This window comes from Sciurus vulgaris, assembly GCF_902686455.1.
Source record: "Sciurus vulgaris genome assembly, chromosome: 13".
In the NCBI taxonomy this organism is placed as follows: Eukaryota; Metazoa; Chordata; class Mammalia; order Rodentia; family Sciuridae; genus Sciurus; species Sciurus vulgaris.
Genome location: NC_136474.1, coordinates 34179262 through 34199912, shown reverse-complemented (window position 1 = coordinate 34199912; position 20651 = coordinate 34179262). Strand labels below are relative to the sequence as shown.

The 20651-nt window shown below is 37.7% G+C and overlaps 1 protein-coding gene and 1 long non-coding RNA gene across 4 annotated transcripts in view; one reads left to right on the top strand and one right to left on the bottom strand.

Annotated features, from left to right (window-relative positions):
• The window catches only part of NDUFV2 (NADH:ubiquinone oxidoreductase core subunit V2), a 31578-nt gene extending 26657 nt beyond the window's left edge, over positions 1 to 4921 (bottom strand). Inside the window, exon 1 of one of the 2 annotated variants that reach the window (XM_079108456.1) lies at positions 4727 to 4921. Coding sequence is in view for 1 of the 2 variants with exons in the window: in XM_079108455.1 (XP_078964581.1) it covers positions 4727 to 4780 (54 nt within the window). In the remaining variant the exon portion in view is untranslated. The remainder of the gene's footprint in view (positions 1 to 4726) is intronic. The other variant, XM_079108455.1, reaches the window with a different exon arrangement.
• A 46-nt stretch (positions 4922 to 4967) lies between these two features.
• LOC306642731 overlaps positions 4968 to 20651 on the top strand; it is a 41462-nt gene continuing 25778 nt past the window's right edge. For both annotated transcript variants that reach the window (XR_013758631.1, XR_013758632.1), the window contains exon 1: positions 4968 to 5097. This is a non-coding gene — a long non-coding RNA (uncharacterized lncRNA). The remainder of the gene's footprint in view (positions 5098 to 20651) is intronic.

The following is a 20651-nucleotide window of genomic DNA, read 5'->3' as shown; positions in this document are numbered from 1 at the left end:
GCCGGTGCTGGGGATATAGCTCAGTTGGTAGAGTGCTTGCCTCGCACGCACAAGGCCCTGGGTTTAATCCCTAGCACCACGAAAAAAAAGAAAAAGAAAAAAAATTGTCCACTGCATACAGAATAAAATTTAATCCCTGTGGTACCATATATACCAAGCCCTTTATAACCCTTTCCCGTGTCAACTTCCAATCTGCTTATTCTTTCTCCATCCCACTATGCACTTCAGTGTCCTTTGCCTAGACCTATGATACTCTCTCATTTTATACCTCCCATTCATCCATCATGACAAGGTTAACCTTGTCTTACACTCTATAGCTCCTGAACTCCATCTCTTTTTCCCTAAGCATAATGAAATCACTTCCACAGATTCTGTGCACACTGGCACAGCCTCCTATTATTATGGCACCTATTAAACTTAGATCTTCATCATATGTAACAATTTCCCTTGATACACCTAAGCAATTTCAGAAAGAAAGATTAAAAAAATAAATAAAAACAGACATGCAATCATGAGGGTGAACAACCAATACTTCACAGCGTACTATGTTGCTAAGCTATGTTGTTCCACAGGTTAGGTGAACTGAATGCATTTTCAACTTAAAGATATTTTCAGCTTTACAATAGGTTCATCTGGACTTGACAGCATCATAAGAACATCTGTATACAATATCTGGCGGGATTTGCTCACATTAAAAAGAGAACTCTTTAGAATCCTTAAGCCAAAATGGAAATCCCTTGGTATATTACAAAATAATGTTTAAGAATCTCTAATATAGGAATTGGGAGAACATTTCATTCCACACAACTTAAAAATTGGAAAAGAAAGGGGCTGCAGTTGTGGCTCAGTGGTGGAGAGCTTGACTAGCATGTGTGAGACACTGGGTTTGATCCTCAGCACCACATAAAAAATAAGTAAGTAAAATAAAGGTATTGAGTTCAACAAAAAAAATTTTTTTTTTAATTTGAAAGAAAAACATCACGGAAGGTAGCATACTTCTAGAATGATCACATAGATATATCAACTCAAACCAATGGGTAGCAACTATAAACTTAAAAAACTCTCAATAAAATGTTAAAAAAAAAAAAAAAAAAAAAAAAGAATTCTGAAGGCATTGGAGAACAACCCAAGCAGGCACACAAAGCAAGGAGTCTATATTCAGAAGAAGCAAAAGTCAGGAAGATTTGATTTTGTTTTTTCTTTACATCTTTTATCCTGAAGACACTACCCCAGTTTGCCAACCCCTGCTGCTGGACAGTTCAGACCAAAAGAAAACATGCAGCCTTAATGGTTTGAAGGACCAAAGGAGGGTCTGAGCAACCACAGCTACAGGAAAGTGGAAAATTTCAGAAAACGAAGTACCAAAATGAGGAAGCAACATGTTCTGAATATAAACTCTACCTGTCTCTGGCTGAGCCCTGTGCATGCAACAAACTGTAAGCAGCCCAACTAAAAGAACGGAGTCAATATTTGATGTTAGTCACCACAGGTAAATACATAGCAACAACAAAACAAACTCTTTGAAGGAACAAAATAGCATTTAGAGACTCTATATTTTTCACAATGATCAGGACATAATCCAAAATTATTCAATATGGTTGGGGGAGGGGAACACAACCTATTTTCAAGGGAAAGAGAACAGTTGAGACAGTTTCAAAAGTAGCTACAGGGGCTGGGGCCGGCTCAGTGGTAGAGTGCTCGCCTAGTCTGTGTGAGGCACTGGGTTCGATCCTCAGCACCACATAAAAAGAAAAAATAAAGTTACTGTGTCCATCTACAACTAGAAATATTAAAAAAAAAAAAAAAAAAAAAAAAAGTAGCTACAGTCACAATTTCAGACATAAAGGAAAATATCCTCAATGAATTAAAAAACATACAATACTTGAAAATGCCACCATAACTTCTCTCATCTATGAAACCAAAAGTTATAGTTTGGCAATGAGGCAGTTCTGAGTTTGAAGTGGTGTCAACATTGCACAAACTGACATGTAATTATTAAAAGAGAGGAATAAGTATTATTATTATTTTTATTAAAGAAAGGAATATCACTATAATTTTTAGTCAATTCTTACAATTCCCCCAATGTGGTGTTAATCCACTTTACAGGAGAAAAAATATGAAGCTCAGATTGGTATTAAATTCTGGGTTAGGGTGGGTAGGGGTGTGTGTGCCACAGTTTGCAGTGATAGGACTCTAACCTAAGGCCTCCAGCTTGTAGGCAAGAGCTCTAATACTGAATCACATTCCCAGCTCTACGCATTTTTTAAGCAACTATGAACTGAAAAAAAGTTTTAGCTGAAGAATATAATGGCTAACTAGCAAGCAGAAATTAGAATAGTAAATTGTTTTGAAAATGTAAATGGTCAAGATTTCTCTTAGGAAAAGAACTTACTCATACTTGACCTGATTTTTGCTAAGTTCATTTTGATATCCCACTATATATAAAAGGTTAGAATGGCCTGGCTCTGTAAGTTATAGAACATCCTCAAGATAAAATAATATACAGCATTAAAATGACAGTAATGTCAGGGAGGGGATATGGCTCAGGTGGTAGAGTGCACAAGGCCCTGTGTTCAATTTCCAACACCACAAGAAGGAAAAAAAAAAAAGTAATGTCAACTGATAAGCTGAATAAACTATATTATGAGAAAAACCATAAAACCATGTGACTGGTACCTTCTGATTTTTGTATATAAAAAAATCATAAAGTCTATTATTGGAGACATCAAAATGTTAACAGTGGTAATTTTCAGGCTGATGAGACTAGGGATGGTTTATATTTCTTGAGCTTATTCCACATGCTATTCTCAATATTCTGTTTTTCCGACAATGTATTACTTGCATATTAAAAAATTAAACTCGTCAACAAATATTATTGGATATGTACTACATACTATGTACTCCTTATGAAAATAAAAAAGCTGCAGACACTAACATAAAACTTTAAAATTTTCCAAAGTTCCTTTATTCATTGTTAAAATCTCTAACCCTATTTACACCTCTAATCCCATTTGCCCCAAAATAAATTGATGGGTATTCTTATTTCTGTTCTTCCTACTAACAGACAAGGTCTGAGCCTCATCATCTTACATCTAAGGTTCTGCAAGCCTCTATGGATATAGCTCCCTGGTTCTAGCTCCAGTCAAACCCATTCCACTCTCAGTCCCATTCAGTGACCTATCCAAACCAGAAACCTCACTGAATCCCTGTACTCTAAAACCTTTCACTGACTCCTCACTACATCCAACATAAAATCAGATTTAGTATGGCTGCATGCAAGGTGCTCCAAGATCTGGCCAATGCCACTCTCATTTAATTAGGAAACTTGCCTTAACTCCAACAGTAGAGTTGGCTGCCTACACACCAACCTTTCTCTTGCCAACATCAGTAAGTCTTTTTTCATGTTGCCCTGTCCACCTAGGTCATCTTCGGACCTTTCCCCACTCTGTTAATATTACCTCCAGGAAAAAGCTTATCCCACCTTTAAAATAAATTGGATAGCCCTATTCAGATCTCTAACACTGTTTTTTAAAACTGTATCATATTTACGTTAACAATTTCACAAGAACAGAGATTAAGTCCATTTATAATCTGTAATAAGGAAAAAAACTACAATCTCAAAGATGAGATGTAAAAATGTATATACTTAACAGTGTTCAGCACACACAAAATAGTTACCAAATGTTACCATTACTATTATCCACAGTAACCTGCATCCAGCAGAACATGACCCACTCAAATATAAACTGAAAGATATAAATGGAAATATTACCATTTTACAGCTAAAGAAACATTAACAGCCCAAGGCGACATAGCTACAAAAAGCAATGAAGATACTATCCAAACCCGTATCTAACTCTATAGTCATGAATTCATTAATAGACACTATCTTCCCTTCTTTTGCTGAAAGTTGATTCAATCTTTCTTTCTTACTTACAGGGAAAAAAAAAAAAAAATTGACCAAAGACAAATTGGGCCTTTTTGGTAGTAAATGATCTGCTATTATAATCGTATTTCTGAAGTCTGCATTAACTAACTTGAGTGCTTCAACCTCTCTACAGTTCAACTTCCTTGCCTATAATGATACGTACTTGAGCCTCAAAAGACCACCGAAACTAGGATTCTTTAGTTAGGTGCAGTTATTTGTGACAGAGTTCTTTCGCATTAGGCACGATACGATTATTTATTGCGCATTTCCGATACGAAAAGCACAACTGCAATTAATCAAATACTGATCACCCTTATCTAGACCTAAAGAAACTCGGTCTTCAGCAAGCAAGCCAGAGTTTTCTCAGGTATGCTGCAACCCCACAACAACGCAGTTGCTAAGCTTTAGGTGTGCAGTGCCTCTTTTCCTGGGGTCCGGGGATCTTAGACACAAACCGATCAACCGGGGGCAGGCCTAGGATCCGCGCTAGAGCAAACCACCAATATTCATCGGTAGTCCTGCCTTCTTGTCCTGTGACCAAATTAGGCGTACACTTCCCAGTTTGGAGAGGGAAGCCATGTACCCGCCGCAGCTACAGTTGCCGACCCTCCCTCCGGCATCCTCACTCTGCGTGAAGCTGCAACCGCCTCCTTGAGGAGAGAGCGAAGGCCGCAGTGTCCTTGCCACCGCCTGCTGACCCTCCAGAGCCCAAGGTCTTCCTGTGCTCAAAACTAGGGGAGACACGATGAGTGGGAGAAGGGTAGCGGCAGTGCCCGGGCTTATCCCGAGCCTCCTTACCCACGGGGCGGCGAGACCTGCCGCCCGGGCCCGGAACACCAAGGAGAAGAACATGGCTGACTAAACCGTTCGCCTTTCCCTGGCCGCGCCGAGCGAGAATCCCGAGCGAGCCAGGGACGTACGGCGTGCGCGCCCCCGAGCTCAGGCCTGGCGTGCCGAGCGGCTCGCCGCTGCCTACGCCGAGGGGCGGTGGCCGGCAGGGATGCGCGGAGGCTGCTGGGCCTAGTGGGCGGGGCGGGGCGGGTACCAGCCAAGGCCCTAAATGGCTGGGTGTTTTGGGTCAGGTTGGCGTCCGGCCTTGAAAGGAAGCGTCCCTGAGCTGCTCCCTGGGCTCCTGAGGGAATAAAACGCCGCCAAGCGGGATTTATAGGGTGAGCTTCCCTCCGGGAAATTCTTATGAGGATTGACTGCCTCCTCTTTTGTTGCATTTACTTTAAAAAAAAAGTTGTAAATTTTATTTTTACAAATTACGGCATTCCAGACACAGAAGTAGGTTCGATAGAAATGCCTTGGTCCCCATTTCTTTGCTTTAGAGTTGTGTAACGAAGTATTTAAGGGTGAAATGATATACTGTCTGTAATTTGCTTCCTAGTGATAGGGAGTGGTAGGTAAAAATTAAGGCTAGTCGTTAGGGATGGCCGTAGTACCTCACGCGACTTCTCATTACTGTTCCCCGTAATTTTACGTATCAGAAATGTTCCAAGTAAAGCTTTTAAAAAACCATTTCCTTCTTCATGTTTGTTTGGTCATCTCTGGAAATTCCAACAAGTATTTATTCAGTGACAGCTACAATACTCACAGCACTGTTTCCTACTATGGAGAGTTTACCTGGCACTTACTGCCTCTTGATTTTTCCTTCAGTGCCTTCCCTTCTTGTGTGTCACATCCTTACCTGCCCCCTTCCTTTTGCCCATTTTTTTTTTTGCTCTAATAAACTTGTAAGTAGTTTCTGGAACTTTCACAGCAGCACAGAATTTTTAAAAATTTAACCTTCATGAGTTTAAAAACTCAGTCTAAGATATTCCACTGCATTCCCCATGAATTATATTTTACAAATTATAGAATTCCATCAAAGCTTGTCCAACACGACTTTGGCTTATCCTTAGTCCAAATAATTCTCAAGTGAAAATGTCAGGATTAACATCTCTCACACCCAGAAATGTAAGTTGCTTTCCAGAGCCACTGCACTTATAAAGTAACCTAATGTGTAATCAGCTATTCTTCCTGGAGTCCTTAGGATAAAATTGTGAGGGCTGTTTGAAAAATCTCTATTCTTCCTCCCACTCTCTAAGTTACTATTTCGGGGCCCAGACCCAGATGGCAGTGACTTCAAATGAAAGTAACCTGGGCTGGAGATATAGCTACAGTGGTAGGATATGTGCCTAGCAAGCTCTGGATTCAATCCACTGAGGGAGTAAAAAAATTAGTAACTTAATTCCATGGGTTTGATTGATTACATACATTTAATGAACAGGTTGTCTGCCAAGTTAGATATATTCTACTATTCTAAGTGTTACTACTGTAAGTTCAGGAAAATTGGCCCTAACTATAGTGATCAACCCTTTAAATAAAGTGTTTATATTAGAGGGTGGGAATGCAGGCCTCGGAATTGGGCAAGCTAGAAAAATGTCTATGGGATAATCAAATATGGGAACTTTGGCTTTCTTCTCATGATTTCTTCTTCATTTAAACCATCACACATGGGCCCTACAGACAGAGGACATGGTATAATTAAAATGATAAGCTTTGTAATGAGATAAACTTGGATTTGAATTCTGACCTCAACATTTACTGGATTCTGTGAAGCTTTGGTTCTCATTTTCTGAAAATATAATCAGAATATTAAATCATTCTGTTTATAAAAAATGATTAACATGTAACCTGGCACACAGTAACAGTTCAAAAATGCTTCATTTCTTTCCAGTGTGAGTTGCTCCATCTATGGAACACTTGAGTCAAGTATTTTAAATCATAATTCTCTCCTAAGTCACATCCTGCTTGTTAAAGCAGCCACAGGCAGATCATGTACTCTGCCTCTTAGCATGCCTGCACATGACAGTACTGGCCTGTGTATCTCACTGGGCTTTCTATGAATAAGAGACAGGTTCAGTCCTGCTTTTCAGAAAGATGTACTAAGAGCTAGTAGTTATAAAGTCAAAAAGTCTATAGAAAGAGTTGGATGAGTAAGAGAGAGCATAAGAGAATTTTTTTTAAAAAAGGATTTCCAACAGGAAATGTGAGTTGCAAAATAGAGCAATCTGGTCACAATGATAAACTGAATTGTTAGATCTGTTTCACACTGGGATGTGGGGGTAGAAGTGAAGTTAGTGAATAAATTCTTCATGACCTTTCCAAATTCTTCTCAAGTGAATCATGGATAATGTGGGACCAAAGGGGAAGTGGAAGTCATAATAGCCAGTAACATAACTATATAGACTTCAAGAACAGACTATTTAAAAAAATAAGCAGATTATCACTGAAGCCATTATTATATTCATGTCACTTGTTACTTCCCCAACATGGCACTGAATTCTATTAGTTTCCATGGTTAATGTGAGATTCTTCTGTCATATTTGATCAGTCCTTTCCTAGCAAAGTAATTGTCTTAGCTTCCTGTTACTATAACAAAATACCTGAAATATTAAGTTTATGGCAAGAAAAGGTTTATTCTGGCTTACAGTTCCAATTTGTGGTCCATTGGCCCCCATTGTTTTTTAGCCTGTGGTGAGGTAGGACATCATGGCAGGGAGCACATGGTGGAGCAAAACTGCACAACTCGCAGTGGCAGAGAAACAGAGGAAGGGACTGGAGCCCTATTTTTCCCCTCAAGAACATGCTCCCAGTGACCTAGAAACCTCCCACTAGACCCTGTCTCTTAAGGTCCACCACCTCTCAATAGTGCCAAGCTAGGGACTAAGACTTTAACACGTGGTCTTTAGGGAACGCTCAAGATATAACTATTGCCGTAAGTAAACAACAGGGAACACAATTTTTGCCTAATAGGTTGGAAAATTTTTGAGATTTCTAATAATTGGTATTATTAATGTGTGGTGTACCATTCTCATCCAGTGATGGTGATAACATAAGATCAGCCTCTGAAGAGTATAATCTCTCAATGTGTATTCAGTTCTTAACAAGAATTTATGCCAAGGAAATATCTGGAAAAGTGTACAGAAATGTTTATTACAATATTATTCAAAACCTTGGAAGCCTGGAAGCCATGGAAACTATTATCAATAGAGAATCAAATAAATTTATAGTATATCTCTTCAAGGAGAAATGTTTACCTGCAGATTTTAGAAATAACAGTGAAGCTCAATATTTAATGTGCTGTCTTTCAATCAGTGTTGTTTTTATTGCAAGAAAAAAATAAAACTGTGTACATTTTGAGAAATAATAAAGGAAAAGGAAAAATTAACCTCTTACACACATTTCTTTTTAATAAATGGAAACTTTTTTTGTTTACTGCTATTAACTTTCAGGTTTTAGTATAGAGTATCTATGAGTGTGGTTAGTATGAGAGAAATGGGTCAGTTCTTGGGCTTTTTGGGAAGCTTGCATTCTAGGCAGAAGAAACAGCTCTGGACTCCCCGTCCCGCTCCCAAACCTGCTTCTTAAAATCCCTGTATTTGAATTCATGTCTTCCTTGCCCAGTTACAAAAAGATTCATATAAAATTTCTTTAAATACCAATTCTCATTGCATGTATAAAATTTTTTGGCTAGGAAAATTATATTGAATCTCAGTAGTTCATTTGCTGCATATACTTGTGAGGTATAATATAAACAGCCCAAGTAGTATAATAAAAGAGTGATCAGAACAAGGTGAAATTGTCCATGAAAAAAACTTTTACTTATTCATTTACTACACACATATATTTTCAGCCCCTCTTGTGTGCTGGGCATTACAGCATTGGAGATACAAAAGCAGAAGACCATAGCCCTTCTTAGGAAAACCTTACAGGAAAATAATTCAGAGTGTACATGCAAAGTGAATTGAGAACTTACAGAAAGTAATGTCAAAGTCTTACTGAGAGAGTCAGAGTAACTTTCCCAGGGTGTGAAACACTTGATTTTGGCATAAATATGTCAAGGGGGCAAAACTAACCTTCCTCATCCTTTATAAAAGCAAAATGCTTTTGACGGAGACTGGCACACTACTGTGTGTTGGTGTCGAGATGATGTGGGATAGAATCTCCAAACCAGATAAGAAGGGGCTGTGGTATCAGGGCAGTGGAAGAATGGGCACTATTGCATGGATTCTGAGATAGCCTGTTGGATGGGTACAGGTATCACCATTGTATCAGAATAGAATGGAACACATCTGATCCAATCTCCTCAATCTTCAAATAGAGGGAGGAAAGGAGGGAGGAAGGAAGGAAAGAAGGAAGAAGAGGAAGAGGAAGGGGAAGGCAAGGAGTTTGGGAGGAAGGAAGGGAGGGAGGACTAAAGAAAAAAGAAAAAGTTTACCGAGATTGCCAAGAACTTAATAACTTCCTTCTTCATGAATAAATGATTGAATGTAATGTTCTATGTAATGGCACTCTTGTATATCTCTGTAAAACACAATGGGAAGATTTCTTTCGTTGATCTGGATAGCAGAAATATCAGGCTGTGTTTCCTAGCTCTAGCTTGTGTGGTTCTTGTATTTATATAGTCAAAGGTCAAAAGCTGACTAAGAACAGATGAGCTCTTTCCTTTTGCATCATCTTTCAACTTTTCAAAGGGCTTAAAATAAACTATCATTTTCCACTATTTACTGAAGGGATTTGTTTTTCAGAATTTGTAGTTCTTGGAACCTCCTTGTCATACTCATAAAGTACACAATCTGACTCTTACTCATCTATCAATACTTAAGGAATGCTAGTGTTAAGATGCAATGCTTTAAATTACCCAAAACAGTAAGAAGGCCAAATTGACCAGCAAATGTTTGTGATTTTCCATAATGTTTGTGATATCTCTCATGTATAGAATCAGGAAATCACTCCTTGAGACAGAGGACGTTATAAACAAAATCATCAAAGAAAAGAAAGTTTGTCCTTATCATGGACCTTGCCTGCAGAAGGATACTAATAGCAGGCCAGTCTGACTTTTTTACAGCCATGTAGGAATATACCATGAGATGCAGGAGAATGAAAGAAGTGAAGGTTAGCATTGTCTGATAAATACATTTATGGAAGTTAAAGGTCTCAATCTTCAGCTACAAATGTCATGATATATCTAAATGAGAAGAATCATAGAAAAAATGTGAAAATATATATTAAAAATATCTACTCAGATTGAAGCTCAATCTGATTTTGCAAGTAGGATACATTTTAAAATGTTGATTTGGCCTAAAAATAAGAAAACAGCTCAAAAGAATTTTGACATTTTTATGGCATTTCCCAGTGACTCAGGACATACATATGTGTATTGAAAGAAAGATGAAAAAGGGGGCTAGGAATATAGCTTAGTGGTAGAATACTTGCAAAGCCCTAGGCTAGGTTCAGTCCTATCACTGCTGAAAAGAAGCAGGAAGAGGAGAAGAAAAATGGGATGGAATGGAAAGGAAAGAAAGAAGGAAGAAAAAAGAGAGGGAGAGAGAAAGGGAAGAGGAAGGAAACAACAGATGAATGAACTTACTTTTCTAAGCAGCATTTCTTCTGAAGTAAATAATAAAACAACGGACGTAGTCTTTTTTGTTGTTCTGCTGGGATTCCAACCCAGGGCCTTGTGCTCTACCACTGAACACATTCTTAAAAGCCACTGGAGTTCCAGACATCGAAGGGCTTACAAAAATTTATAGTTGTCCTTGTGTAGAGAAGGATTTACACAGATTTTCACATGAATTCACTCTTCTGCCGAACTGCAACTTTAAATCTCTTTGGGACACAATTTCCCAGAGTACATCTAGTACCTAAATCCTTTATAACAACCTCTCGAAAAATTGGATTCTGAATTCTACTTGCCTGAGGTCTCAGTTGTGAAGACTCCCTCTGACTGTCATGGCAAGTGCAGTTTTTACTAGATTCAGATTTTCACAAAACAGATTTTTCTCTGATTAACATTTTGAAAAGCATTATTGAAAAGTGAAGATATCTAGAGCCATCATGGGTAAAGCCTTGTTGACATTTGTTTCATCAAATATTTATTTGGTATTCCTGCAGTAGAGAATTTCCCCTTTCCATGACTACTTTCTAAATTCCATATTTTATTAAATGTGTACCTTGGGAATTATCCTAGGAGGGACAGATTTTATCATCCTCTACAATTTCTCAACCAATTTAATATTTTCAAAATTCTTTTCATGTTTCAGGGTTGGGCACACTAAGTGTTGAAGATGTTGTGATAAAGGATACAGTCTTGCCTTCAGGGAACATGTCAAAGTTCTTACGTGGATCTGTCCGCTAGAGAGAATGGGATTTGCAAATCCAAATTCGCCTACCATATTGTTCTGCCCTGTCTGAAATCTGGTGCAATTTTCAACTCTTGTGTTGTCATAGGAAGATAAAAAATAAAAAATATCATTAAGAATTAAAAAATTTTTGTAAAAAGGAATCTGTTATAATCAGGTGATAAAGGGTAGGCAGACTTCTAAGATGGCTTCCAGTGATCCCCACTTCTTTGTGTTCATGAAAGTAACCTTATGTAAGTAACCTCCTCATCTAGTGTGTAGACTGGACCTAAGCAATTAAATATAGCAAAGAAGTTGGAATGTCATTTCCACAATTAGGTTTGAAAATATTGTGAATTCAGTCTCTCTTGCCTTCCTGGCTTACATACTTTGGTAAAGCAAACTGCCATGATGGAGAAGCAGGAAATTGAAGGTGACTGCTATCCAACCACAATCCAGTAACTGAGGTCCTCAGTTCACCAATCGGTGAGGAACTGAATCCTGCCAACACCCACATGAGTTTGAAAGAAGATTCTTCCCCAACTGGGCTTCCAATAAGAAGAGCTTTGTCTGCATCTCAATTTCAGCTTTGTGAAAGATTCTGAGAAACAGGACCCAGTTAAGCTGAGCCTAGGCCCCTGACTCACAGAAACTAAGATAACACATACATGTATCTTGTTTTAAGCTGTTGTGTTTTGAGTAATTTGTTATGCAACAATAGATAACTCATACAGAAATCATCGGTGTTTTTAAGGAATTGATGGTAGAATTGGAATCAGACATCTCTATAGCACAATGTTAAAAGTAGTACCATCTGTGGTAGACCTGCAGAGGTGACTAATTCTGTGATTCTGGTATTTTAATTCTAGTCTCAAATCACCTTAATTTCTGTTTTTTACAGATTTTCTAACTGTAAAAGTTCTTGAGAAAGTCCATTCCTTTAGTTCTTATCCTGTATTCCACCTGAAAAGAATAATGATACGTAATGTAATTGCCCAACTAGACTACATGTTTCTCAAGGACAAGGAGAGTATTTTATACTTAGTGCTGTTTCATAATATGTAGTTCATGCCCTTTTTCAGATAGGGAGAGGCTAACTAAATAGTGTATGATAACCTATATTTTCAGAGTTAGTAAAAGCAAAAAATATGGGAAAGATCTCTGAGAATTCTGAATGTACCTGGCGACAGGTTGAGGTGAGAGACTGCTAAAGCAGCCTTCTGTAGGGCTCTGATAATGCAATTCGTGAGCCAAATGTAAGAAACCGAACAAGAGTCCATTGTTGATACTAAGTACTTCCTCCTGAAACTTTCCAGAGTCACTAAGACAAAGGCTTTGATGCAGATCATAGCAGATACTACCTGTGCTCTGCCTATAAATAGGTCCTCACCATCACAGTTTGTGCCAGAGCAACCTACCACAAGCACCCATGACTCTGCACTTTAGGGCTCTGTCTTGAAGTGCAGGTACAGCCCTCCATCAGACCATGGGAAAGTCTCTAAGTTTTCTTGCCTGCCTTGCAAGGAAAGACTAGGGTGTGTTTCATGTTGTCATTCAATAGGACTGAATCCTGTGTGCATACAGGGGGAACCACTCAATAACATTTCACCTCCAAAATAAACTACTTGGCCTCAGATTTTTGTCTCAAAGTTGGCTTTTGGGGAAACCCAATTTAAGACACTAGTGAAGAAAGAGAAGGCTTGAGTCAGTCTTGTTGATTTAGTCCTGCTGAGGTTGTCTTGCTCAAGAGCCTCAAGAAAGAGCCAAACTTAACATGGTTAAATGGTATTCAGTGAAGAAGTTTAGGAGGGGCAGGACTTGTAAGCTGACTAACTCACTGGGCTGGGGTTAATAGTAGGGGCTCAGACCAATGGCTACTGCTGAAAGAAAATTGGACTCCAAGGCAGTAGCCAAAGAGTATGGTAGTAAAAACTCATAGTTTATATAAGCAGTTGGCTTCAGGAATCTGGTACTGTATCAGAAAGAAATGTATAGTGATGATGATTGAGATTATGTTTGAATATCCAGTGAACCAGGTAGTGATAGAGCACATTGTCAGAAGAAAGCTGGACTCAGGCATGCCGTCATGGTCAGAGGAGCGTTCCATTCTCTGAGGATGAGCTGCTAAAACATGGCAGAGTCCTATCCTTAGGAAGACCTTGGATCTAAACATGAAAGAATATGTGAACTCAGGCACAATGAACAAGAGAAAGCCAAGTCCAAGTGACCAAGGTCATAAGACAGTGATTAAGAGCACAGGTTTTGTAATCTGAAAATTCTTATTTTGAATCTTAGCTTCTCCATTTCCAGAAGGGTGACTTTGGGCATGCTGTTTTAGCCTTTCAGAATCCAGTTTCCTCATAAGTAGAATGGGGAATAATAGTTCCTCCCTCAGAAGATTGTGGTAAGATTTTAATGATGTAAATATAAAGTGGGAAGAAGAGGTCAGTGTCTCACTTCTACAACTGAGTAAGCAGAGACAGCACAGACAGGTCACACTTTCCACTAGGACCAGAACTTGCATAGAACACAGAAAGAAGGCAATGATGTTCTAAGAAACATGAGTGATCAAAGAACCCTATCACATCCTTTCTTACTCATGTCATTTCCCTGTAACAACCAACCACTTTTACTGAAAATGATGCATTCCAGGCAGACAGCAGAAGAGATGTGGCTAAAAGGTACATTACTATTGATAATAAGCAGGATGGCATAGCCCAAGAACAGTGGAGTACATTTAAATGTCTGTGTACCAGAGAGTTGATACACTACTATGAACTCAGCACCAAATCCAGGGTGATGAATTAAGAAATTCAAATACTTCCTGCCTGACATTCGATGAGCCTTGGAGACTACATGAGGTGAAAATGAGGATCAGATGTCTCAATGGGAAGAGAAAGGCTGGAGAAGCAATAGGGCTAGATGCTGGTATATCTCAGGCAATAAGGGGCTCCTGGGCCATGACTATATCCACAATGTTGAACTCCTGGTAAGACTCAGGCATTAACCTAATTGAACACTGGTCAGTATGCTGGTACATACCAGTGTCTGTTGAATATAACCTTGTCTCCAAGCATCTGCCAGATTCTGCCTGGAGGACATTTGAATGGTGCTTCAGATTGTAATTAAAACATAGAACTTACTGAATGTTTTATTTCCAAGACTCACACTTACCAGGCTAAATTTGCCTTAGGCCTATTACAAAGGAGGGGAGATTACAAAACACATAAGAGCTTTTTGGGGAAATGTAACTAATCACAACACTTACAGTGCTTGTATCAAACAGGGAATCCTTAAACTGATCAAGAAATCTAAAAAAGAAAAAATCAAGTTGTGCTTTTCTTTCTTTCTTCTTTTTTTTTTTTTTTTTTTTTTTCTTTTTTCTTGGTAGTACTGTGGACAGAACCCAGGACCTCACACATGCTAGGCAAGTGCACTACCACCGAGTTATAACCCCAGTCCTCAAGTCTTACTTTTCTCAAAATTATTTGCCTTATATTTGGGTTGATAGATAGTTTTATTAAATGATAGAGACTTCCCAGTGATTTTTAGAATATTGACAAATAGTGGATAACAGCTACAAATCAACGTAGAGCCACTTCTTTAGCAAAGCTGGAGGAATATCTGTTGCCCCACAAGTCCATCTCTGCCCAGGCAAGGTCCAGTAAATTCCCAATGAGGTGGCTACACCCTCACTTTGACCTATGGCCTCCTAAGCCATCCCAATTCTTGAATGGCAAAAAGCCAACAGTGTGGGTCACTTTTGTGGCACCTAACTCTGGCTATAACTACCCAAACCAAGCCTAAAGAGCCCCTGTAACACTGGAAAAGTACAAGTGTTTATTTATGTTACTTTTTTTCTGATTTAATCAAAAAGCTTTTGATAAAGTTTGGGTTTAAACCATATGTAATTCATCTCTGATGGATTTGGCCAAGTTTTTCCCCCATCTCTAGTCTTTTAATGTGGACATGACATTATTTAAAGTAAAGCTATTTCTAAGCCCACAAATCAACACCATATAAAGTTAAATAAGATAAACATAGCTGATAGAGAGTTTGGAACATACTGACCAGGTGCTTTTGAAGGAAACTAGATGTTGAATTCAACACAGTGTAAAAGCAAACACATTTTAGTGTATAAATTTGCAGATTTTGTGTTTGTACTTTGGTTTCCTGTCTTCAGCTTAACGAAGAGTTACGTACAGTCTTTAGTAGACAGATGTACCATAGTATGTGTTTTTAATTAGTATTCTATAATTACAGTGAAACAGCATGTTTTGTGATTTTTCTTGGTAAGTCTGTCTTCCTTTTCTATTTCCTGCTTATATTTTTGCCCATTAAATTTATTTTTGCTTATTAATTTTTCCCCTCACTTATCTTGGATACTAATACTTTGTTATACATGTTAAGTATACTTTCTGGTCGTGGTCTATTATTTAACCTCATTTTAAAAGTTTTTAATTTTGATATCATTTATAATTTTTAAGCAAATGTATACATCTTTTTCTTTATGACTCATGTTCTTTCTGTCTTAAATTCTTCTTAAATCAAGCTCATGAAAATAATCTATATATTTTCTTCTAATAGTATAATTTTTTTTTCTGTGGTGCTAGGGATTGAAACCAGGGCGTCGTGTATGCAAGGCAAACACTCTACCAATTGAGCTATATCCCCACCCCTAAGTTTTTTGCTTTATATTTTTTCTTTAGTTCTTTGCCTGTAAATAGAGATAAAGATCTAATTTTATTTATTTACATATAGGAAACCAATTTTTCCAATACTGTTATTTTTACAATGGAAACAGCTTTACTTTACCTTTCTAATTTATAAATAATTCATGATCATTGTTAAAATAATCACAACAATCATTATTTCTAATGGTGCTAGGAAATCAAACCCCTCATGCATGCTAGGCAAGTGCTTCACCACTGAGCTATAACCCTTGCCCCAAATAATTTTTTTTATATTTGAAGAAATATATTAGAATTTATCAGAAATCCTTCTTCCCTAGGATGATCACCATTGATATTTCCAGCACTATTTGTCAAATAATCCATCCTGTCCCCACTTGTTTATAATACTACCTCTGTAATACAAAGAGCATACTTTTCTATTATTTGGGAAAACTAAAGAATTGATACTAGATTTGGATATAGTTTATAAAATTTTAAGTATTGTCTTAAAGGATTTTCAAGCTCGAGGAGATCATATGGTAACCTGATTTCATTAAGCAGGATAAATAAATAAAAAGAATAAAAAGGAATTTCATGTGAGAAGTAGATTTCCTAAGAATGGACAGTAATTTTATGGTTTGAGGAAGTATGAAAACTAAGAACTGCAAATTTATGAAACAGAGGCACAGATTGTCTTAGTTTCACAACCAGCATAGCCATATGCATCTTGCTAAATGTTCTTAAATTAAGACAACTAGCATTTCCTCTTACAATTAATTTATCTTTAATGTGTCATGAAAGTGTGCGAGTGAAAACAGATAATTTCTAGAAAAGCACTGCATAACCAGTCTTGCTAGAATGTGAAGCCAGGAATACCTGCATTACTCTGTTTTGGAGGCTTTATGGAAAGAAGTAATTTGTTATATTTCACCACCACCATGAAACAGATGACCATAACTTTGCCCTACCCATGATTACCATCTTTCAGGATATTAATAACTTGCCATTATTTGTAAACTTGATAGTTACATTCCTCATGAGCACACTAAAATATCTTTGATTTGTAAATTTAAAAAATCATTAATACCAGTTACAGACCATGTTGATCAGCATTTAGGATAAGAGTCTTTTTGTTTTCTGCCCTTCGGCCCACTTTTCTTACCAAATGAACACGGATGAGGTTACTCAGCTTTTAAGAAGACATCCTATGATATACATGACATGAAGTTTTGAAAATGTAGTCAGTTATTACTCATTTCTCTTCCAAAGTGGTTTAAAATGTTTTAAATGATTAAAGTACAAACTGTCCCCAACCTAAAAATGGTTTGACTTACAATTTTTTATGATGATATAAAGTGAGACATGCCATTAGAAACTAAACTTTGAATTTTGTGATGTATTTGTGATTTGTGGTACCATCCTTTCTTGTGATGCTGGGAGGTGGCAGAAGCTTCCAGTCAGCTAGCCATCAAGAGGAAATAACCAATACTCTGTAATAAAATGCCAGCATTTTTGAAATACAGATATTCAGTAACATTAGATATTATCCAACTGTAGACCAATTTTAGTATTCTAGATATGCTTAAAGTAGAGTAGGCTAACTTGCAATATTCAGCACATTAGGTGTATTAAATGCAATTTTAACTTACGATATTTTTCACCTTACAGTTGGTTCACTGGAATGTAACCCCATTTTAAATCATGGAGCATCTGTATTCAGTATAGTATTCAGTTATAAATTGCAGTACTATATGAAGAGATTTGGAAGAATATTCAAAAATTCAGTCCCTCACCCCAAATATAGCAATGCAGAATTTTTTAAAAAAGTAAAAAGTAAAAAAAAACTCATACATCTCTTCTTTTTTTGCCTTGTCTCAATTATATATGTTTCCCATTTAACACAACCCAAAAACAAATTAGAAAAAAGGAAAAGCACCAAAAAGTATAGCCAGTATGTTACTGAGACTGAATTCACAGCATCTGTGACTTGTGAGTTTGTGTAACCCCAGGTGAATCTGAATGAGTACTTTATGAAGAACCTGCAATTTAGCCAGACACCAGTGAACTCCAAATTGTCCTTGATACTCAAAACCCACTTGCTGCTTGTTATAGTTTGGATGTGAGGTGTCCCCAAAGGCTCACATGTGAGACAGTGCAAGAAGGTTCAGAGGAGAAATGATTGGGTTGTAAGATTCTTAACCCAGTGATTTAATCCCCTGATAAGGATTAACTGAGTGGTAACTGAAGTGGTAGAGTGTGGCTGGAGGAGGTGGGAATTGAGAGTTGGCTTTGGGTATATATTTGTATCTGGCAAGTGCACTCTCTGCTTCCTGATCATGACGTGAGCCGCTTCCCTCTGCCATGATGTTCAGCCTCACCTGGAGCCCCAATGAATGATGACTTATAAGGACTGAAACCTCTGAAATGGTGAGCCCGCAAATAAACTTTTTCTTCTCTATGCTGGTTGGGTCCTTTTAGTCACAGCAACAAAAAAGCTAAGATACTGCTCGACCCAAAATTAACACAAGCTTCTAAACTATTCTCAGCTCTCACAGGTTAGATTTGAAACACTGCTTTCCTTGAAAACACACCAAAGAATAAAAAGGATATTGCTCACACGTGTGTTTCTGAAACAACTTAAGGGATTTTCAGTGGACAGAAATTTTCCATTGTGTGTGTGTGTGTGTGTGTGTGTGTGTGTGTGTGTGTGTTCGTCTCATCTGAAAGACACTATGGTTTTCAACTAGCGTGGTGCTATTACTATAGTCATTTTACCTGACCTCTTTCTTTAAACAGGCATAAAACAAGACTGAGCTCAAGCTTTCATGAAAGCCACTCTGCCACCTAAGCAAAACTAGCACTGTCAGAAGAGCAGGCAAATTGTAATTTTAAAAAACTCCATAAGCCAGCAGTTTCTTTTAACCACAGTGATTTTTCTCCCTCCTGCTCATTCTGCTGATACAGCAGCATTGTTGTGAACAGCAAAGCTTAAGCTTTCTGCTCTAATTTGCTGTGCTTCTGATGAGAATTGTGCATTTGAGGACATTGTTTCATGTGTAAATGTCACACATCCAGCTGGATTTTGTTTCTAAAGCTATGAACCCCACTCCCTTTACCTCTCTCTTCTATAGGACCCACTTTGGTGTTCCATTGTAGGTGTTCAATTATTCTCTTGAAAGAATGCATCTATTGACTAAATAAGTGACTTAACAAATATTTCTAATCTCTCATTTTTTAAATGAAACAGTGCAAGCTGGATGGGATCCACTTCAGTCATACAGGAGGATCTGTAGTCATGCAGAAATGAAAACATGAGAATAGGAAATAAAAAGGAGACAAATATAAGAAATTTATTTATATCATATTACAATATAATAACGACAGGAGTGTGGCTCAGTGGTAGAGAACTTCCCAAGCATGCATGAGGCCCTGGGCTTGCTTAATCCTCAGCACTGCAAAAATTAATAAATAAATCAATACAATAAGAAATAAAGATGAGAATAACAACCAAATTGAGGCAGGAGATAAATTCAATAGTGAAGATGGTTTAGCTGTAAATAGATGAATATATGTAGAGGAATATATATATACACACACCCATACATATATACATACACACATATATACACACATGTATACACACACACGTATAGCGTATACACACTTGGGAAGATGCTTAAGAAATTTTATTTAATATCTTAAAAAGTGAATCTCTGAATTCCTTAAAACCAGGCTTAAGGAAGGTAATTCTTTCTGCACTTTAACCAGTCTCTTGTATGATCTAATTAAAGCACAAATTTACTAAACAAAATCAAGAAAATAAACTCACCCCAGAGCCTCTTTGAAGGGTTGTTAGTGATAGATATTCCACCAGGGAGATCTTGTGAGCAACTACAATTCTGATTCTAGTGCCAAATCTAAGCAGGTGCAATGCTCCACACAGATGTTCCTGACTCAAGCTGATAGCCGCATGCCTCGCCTTAGTGAGGTGCCCAGATGAAGGCACCAAAGAAGCAGTCTATGAAAATATGGCAGATTCCTGGAAATATTTGTATATTTCCACCTTTTCATCAGGACTTATTTAGTTAAAACATTAAAAAATATAAGGGTAATTTTTGCATCCTTATTATATGAATAGTTACTGTTCCTGTTTTACAAGTCAGAGGATTGTGCCATAAGCTTGCTCAGCACTAGCAGGGCAGAATTCTGAGTGAGGAATGATGATTTCCCAGGCTGGCCTTGGTTCACTGAACACCATTGTCCTCTACAAAGCATTTATTGTGAAATGTTTACAAAAGCACTTTTAGGAAGAGATCAATGTCTTTTTCTATGTTGGTTAAAATGTGGGTGAATCTGTATGAGTCCCCTAGCAGAAGGAATTAACACTTGCTGTGTTCTTACCATGAGCCCTTCATCAGTGCCAAGTTTGGAAATAGTATGAATGTTCATGTGTTGGAAGCTGGGTTCTTTGTGTAGTAATATTGGGAAATGGTTTAAACTGGTAGGAATCATCATTAGAGGCACTGCTCTTAGAGTAGATTAAGTTAGTTGTTCTTGCACAAGAGCGTTGTTATAAAAGAGCAAGTCTGACCCCTGTCCTCTTTCTTATTTCCTCTCTCACCATGAAATTTCTCCCTCTTGCATGCACTTCCACTATATGATGTTACCCACTGTAAGATCTTTACCAGAACCAAGCAGATGCTTAGCTAAAGCATTATGCTCTTAGAATTCCCGAACTGAGCTAAGTAAAATGTCTTTTCTTTTATACAATACACAGCCTCAGGTATTTTGCGATATCAACAGAAATTGGATTGAGATAATCCATGTTCTTTACTAATATTCTTTGCCCTTTCTGAAAGATAAAGCAGAAGGGACAAACTT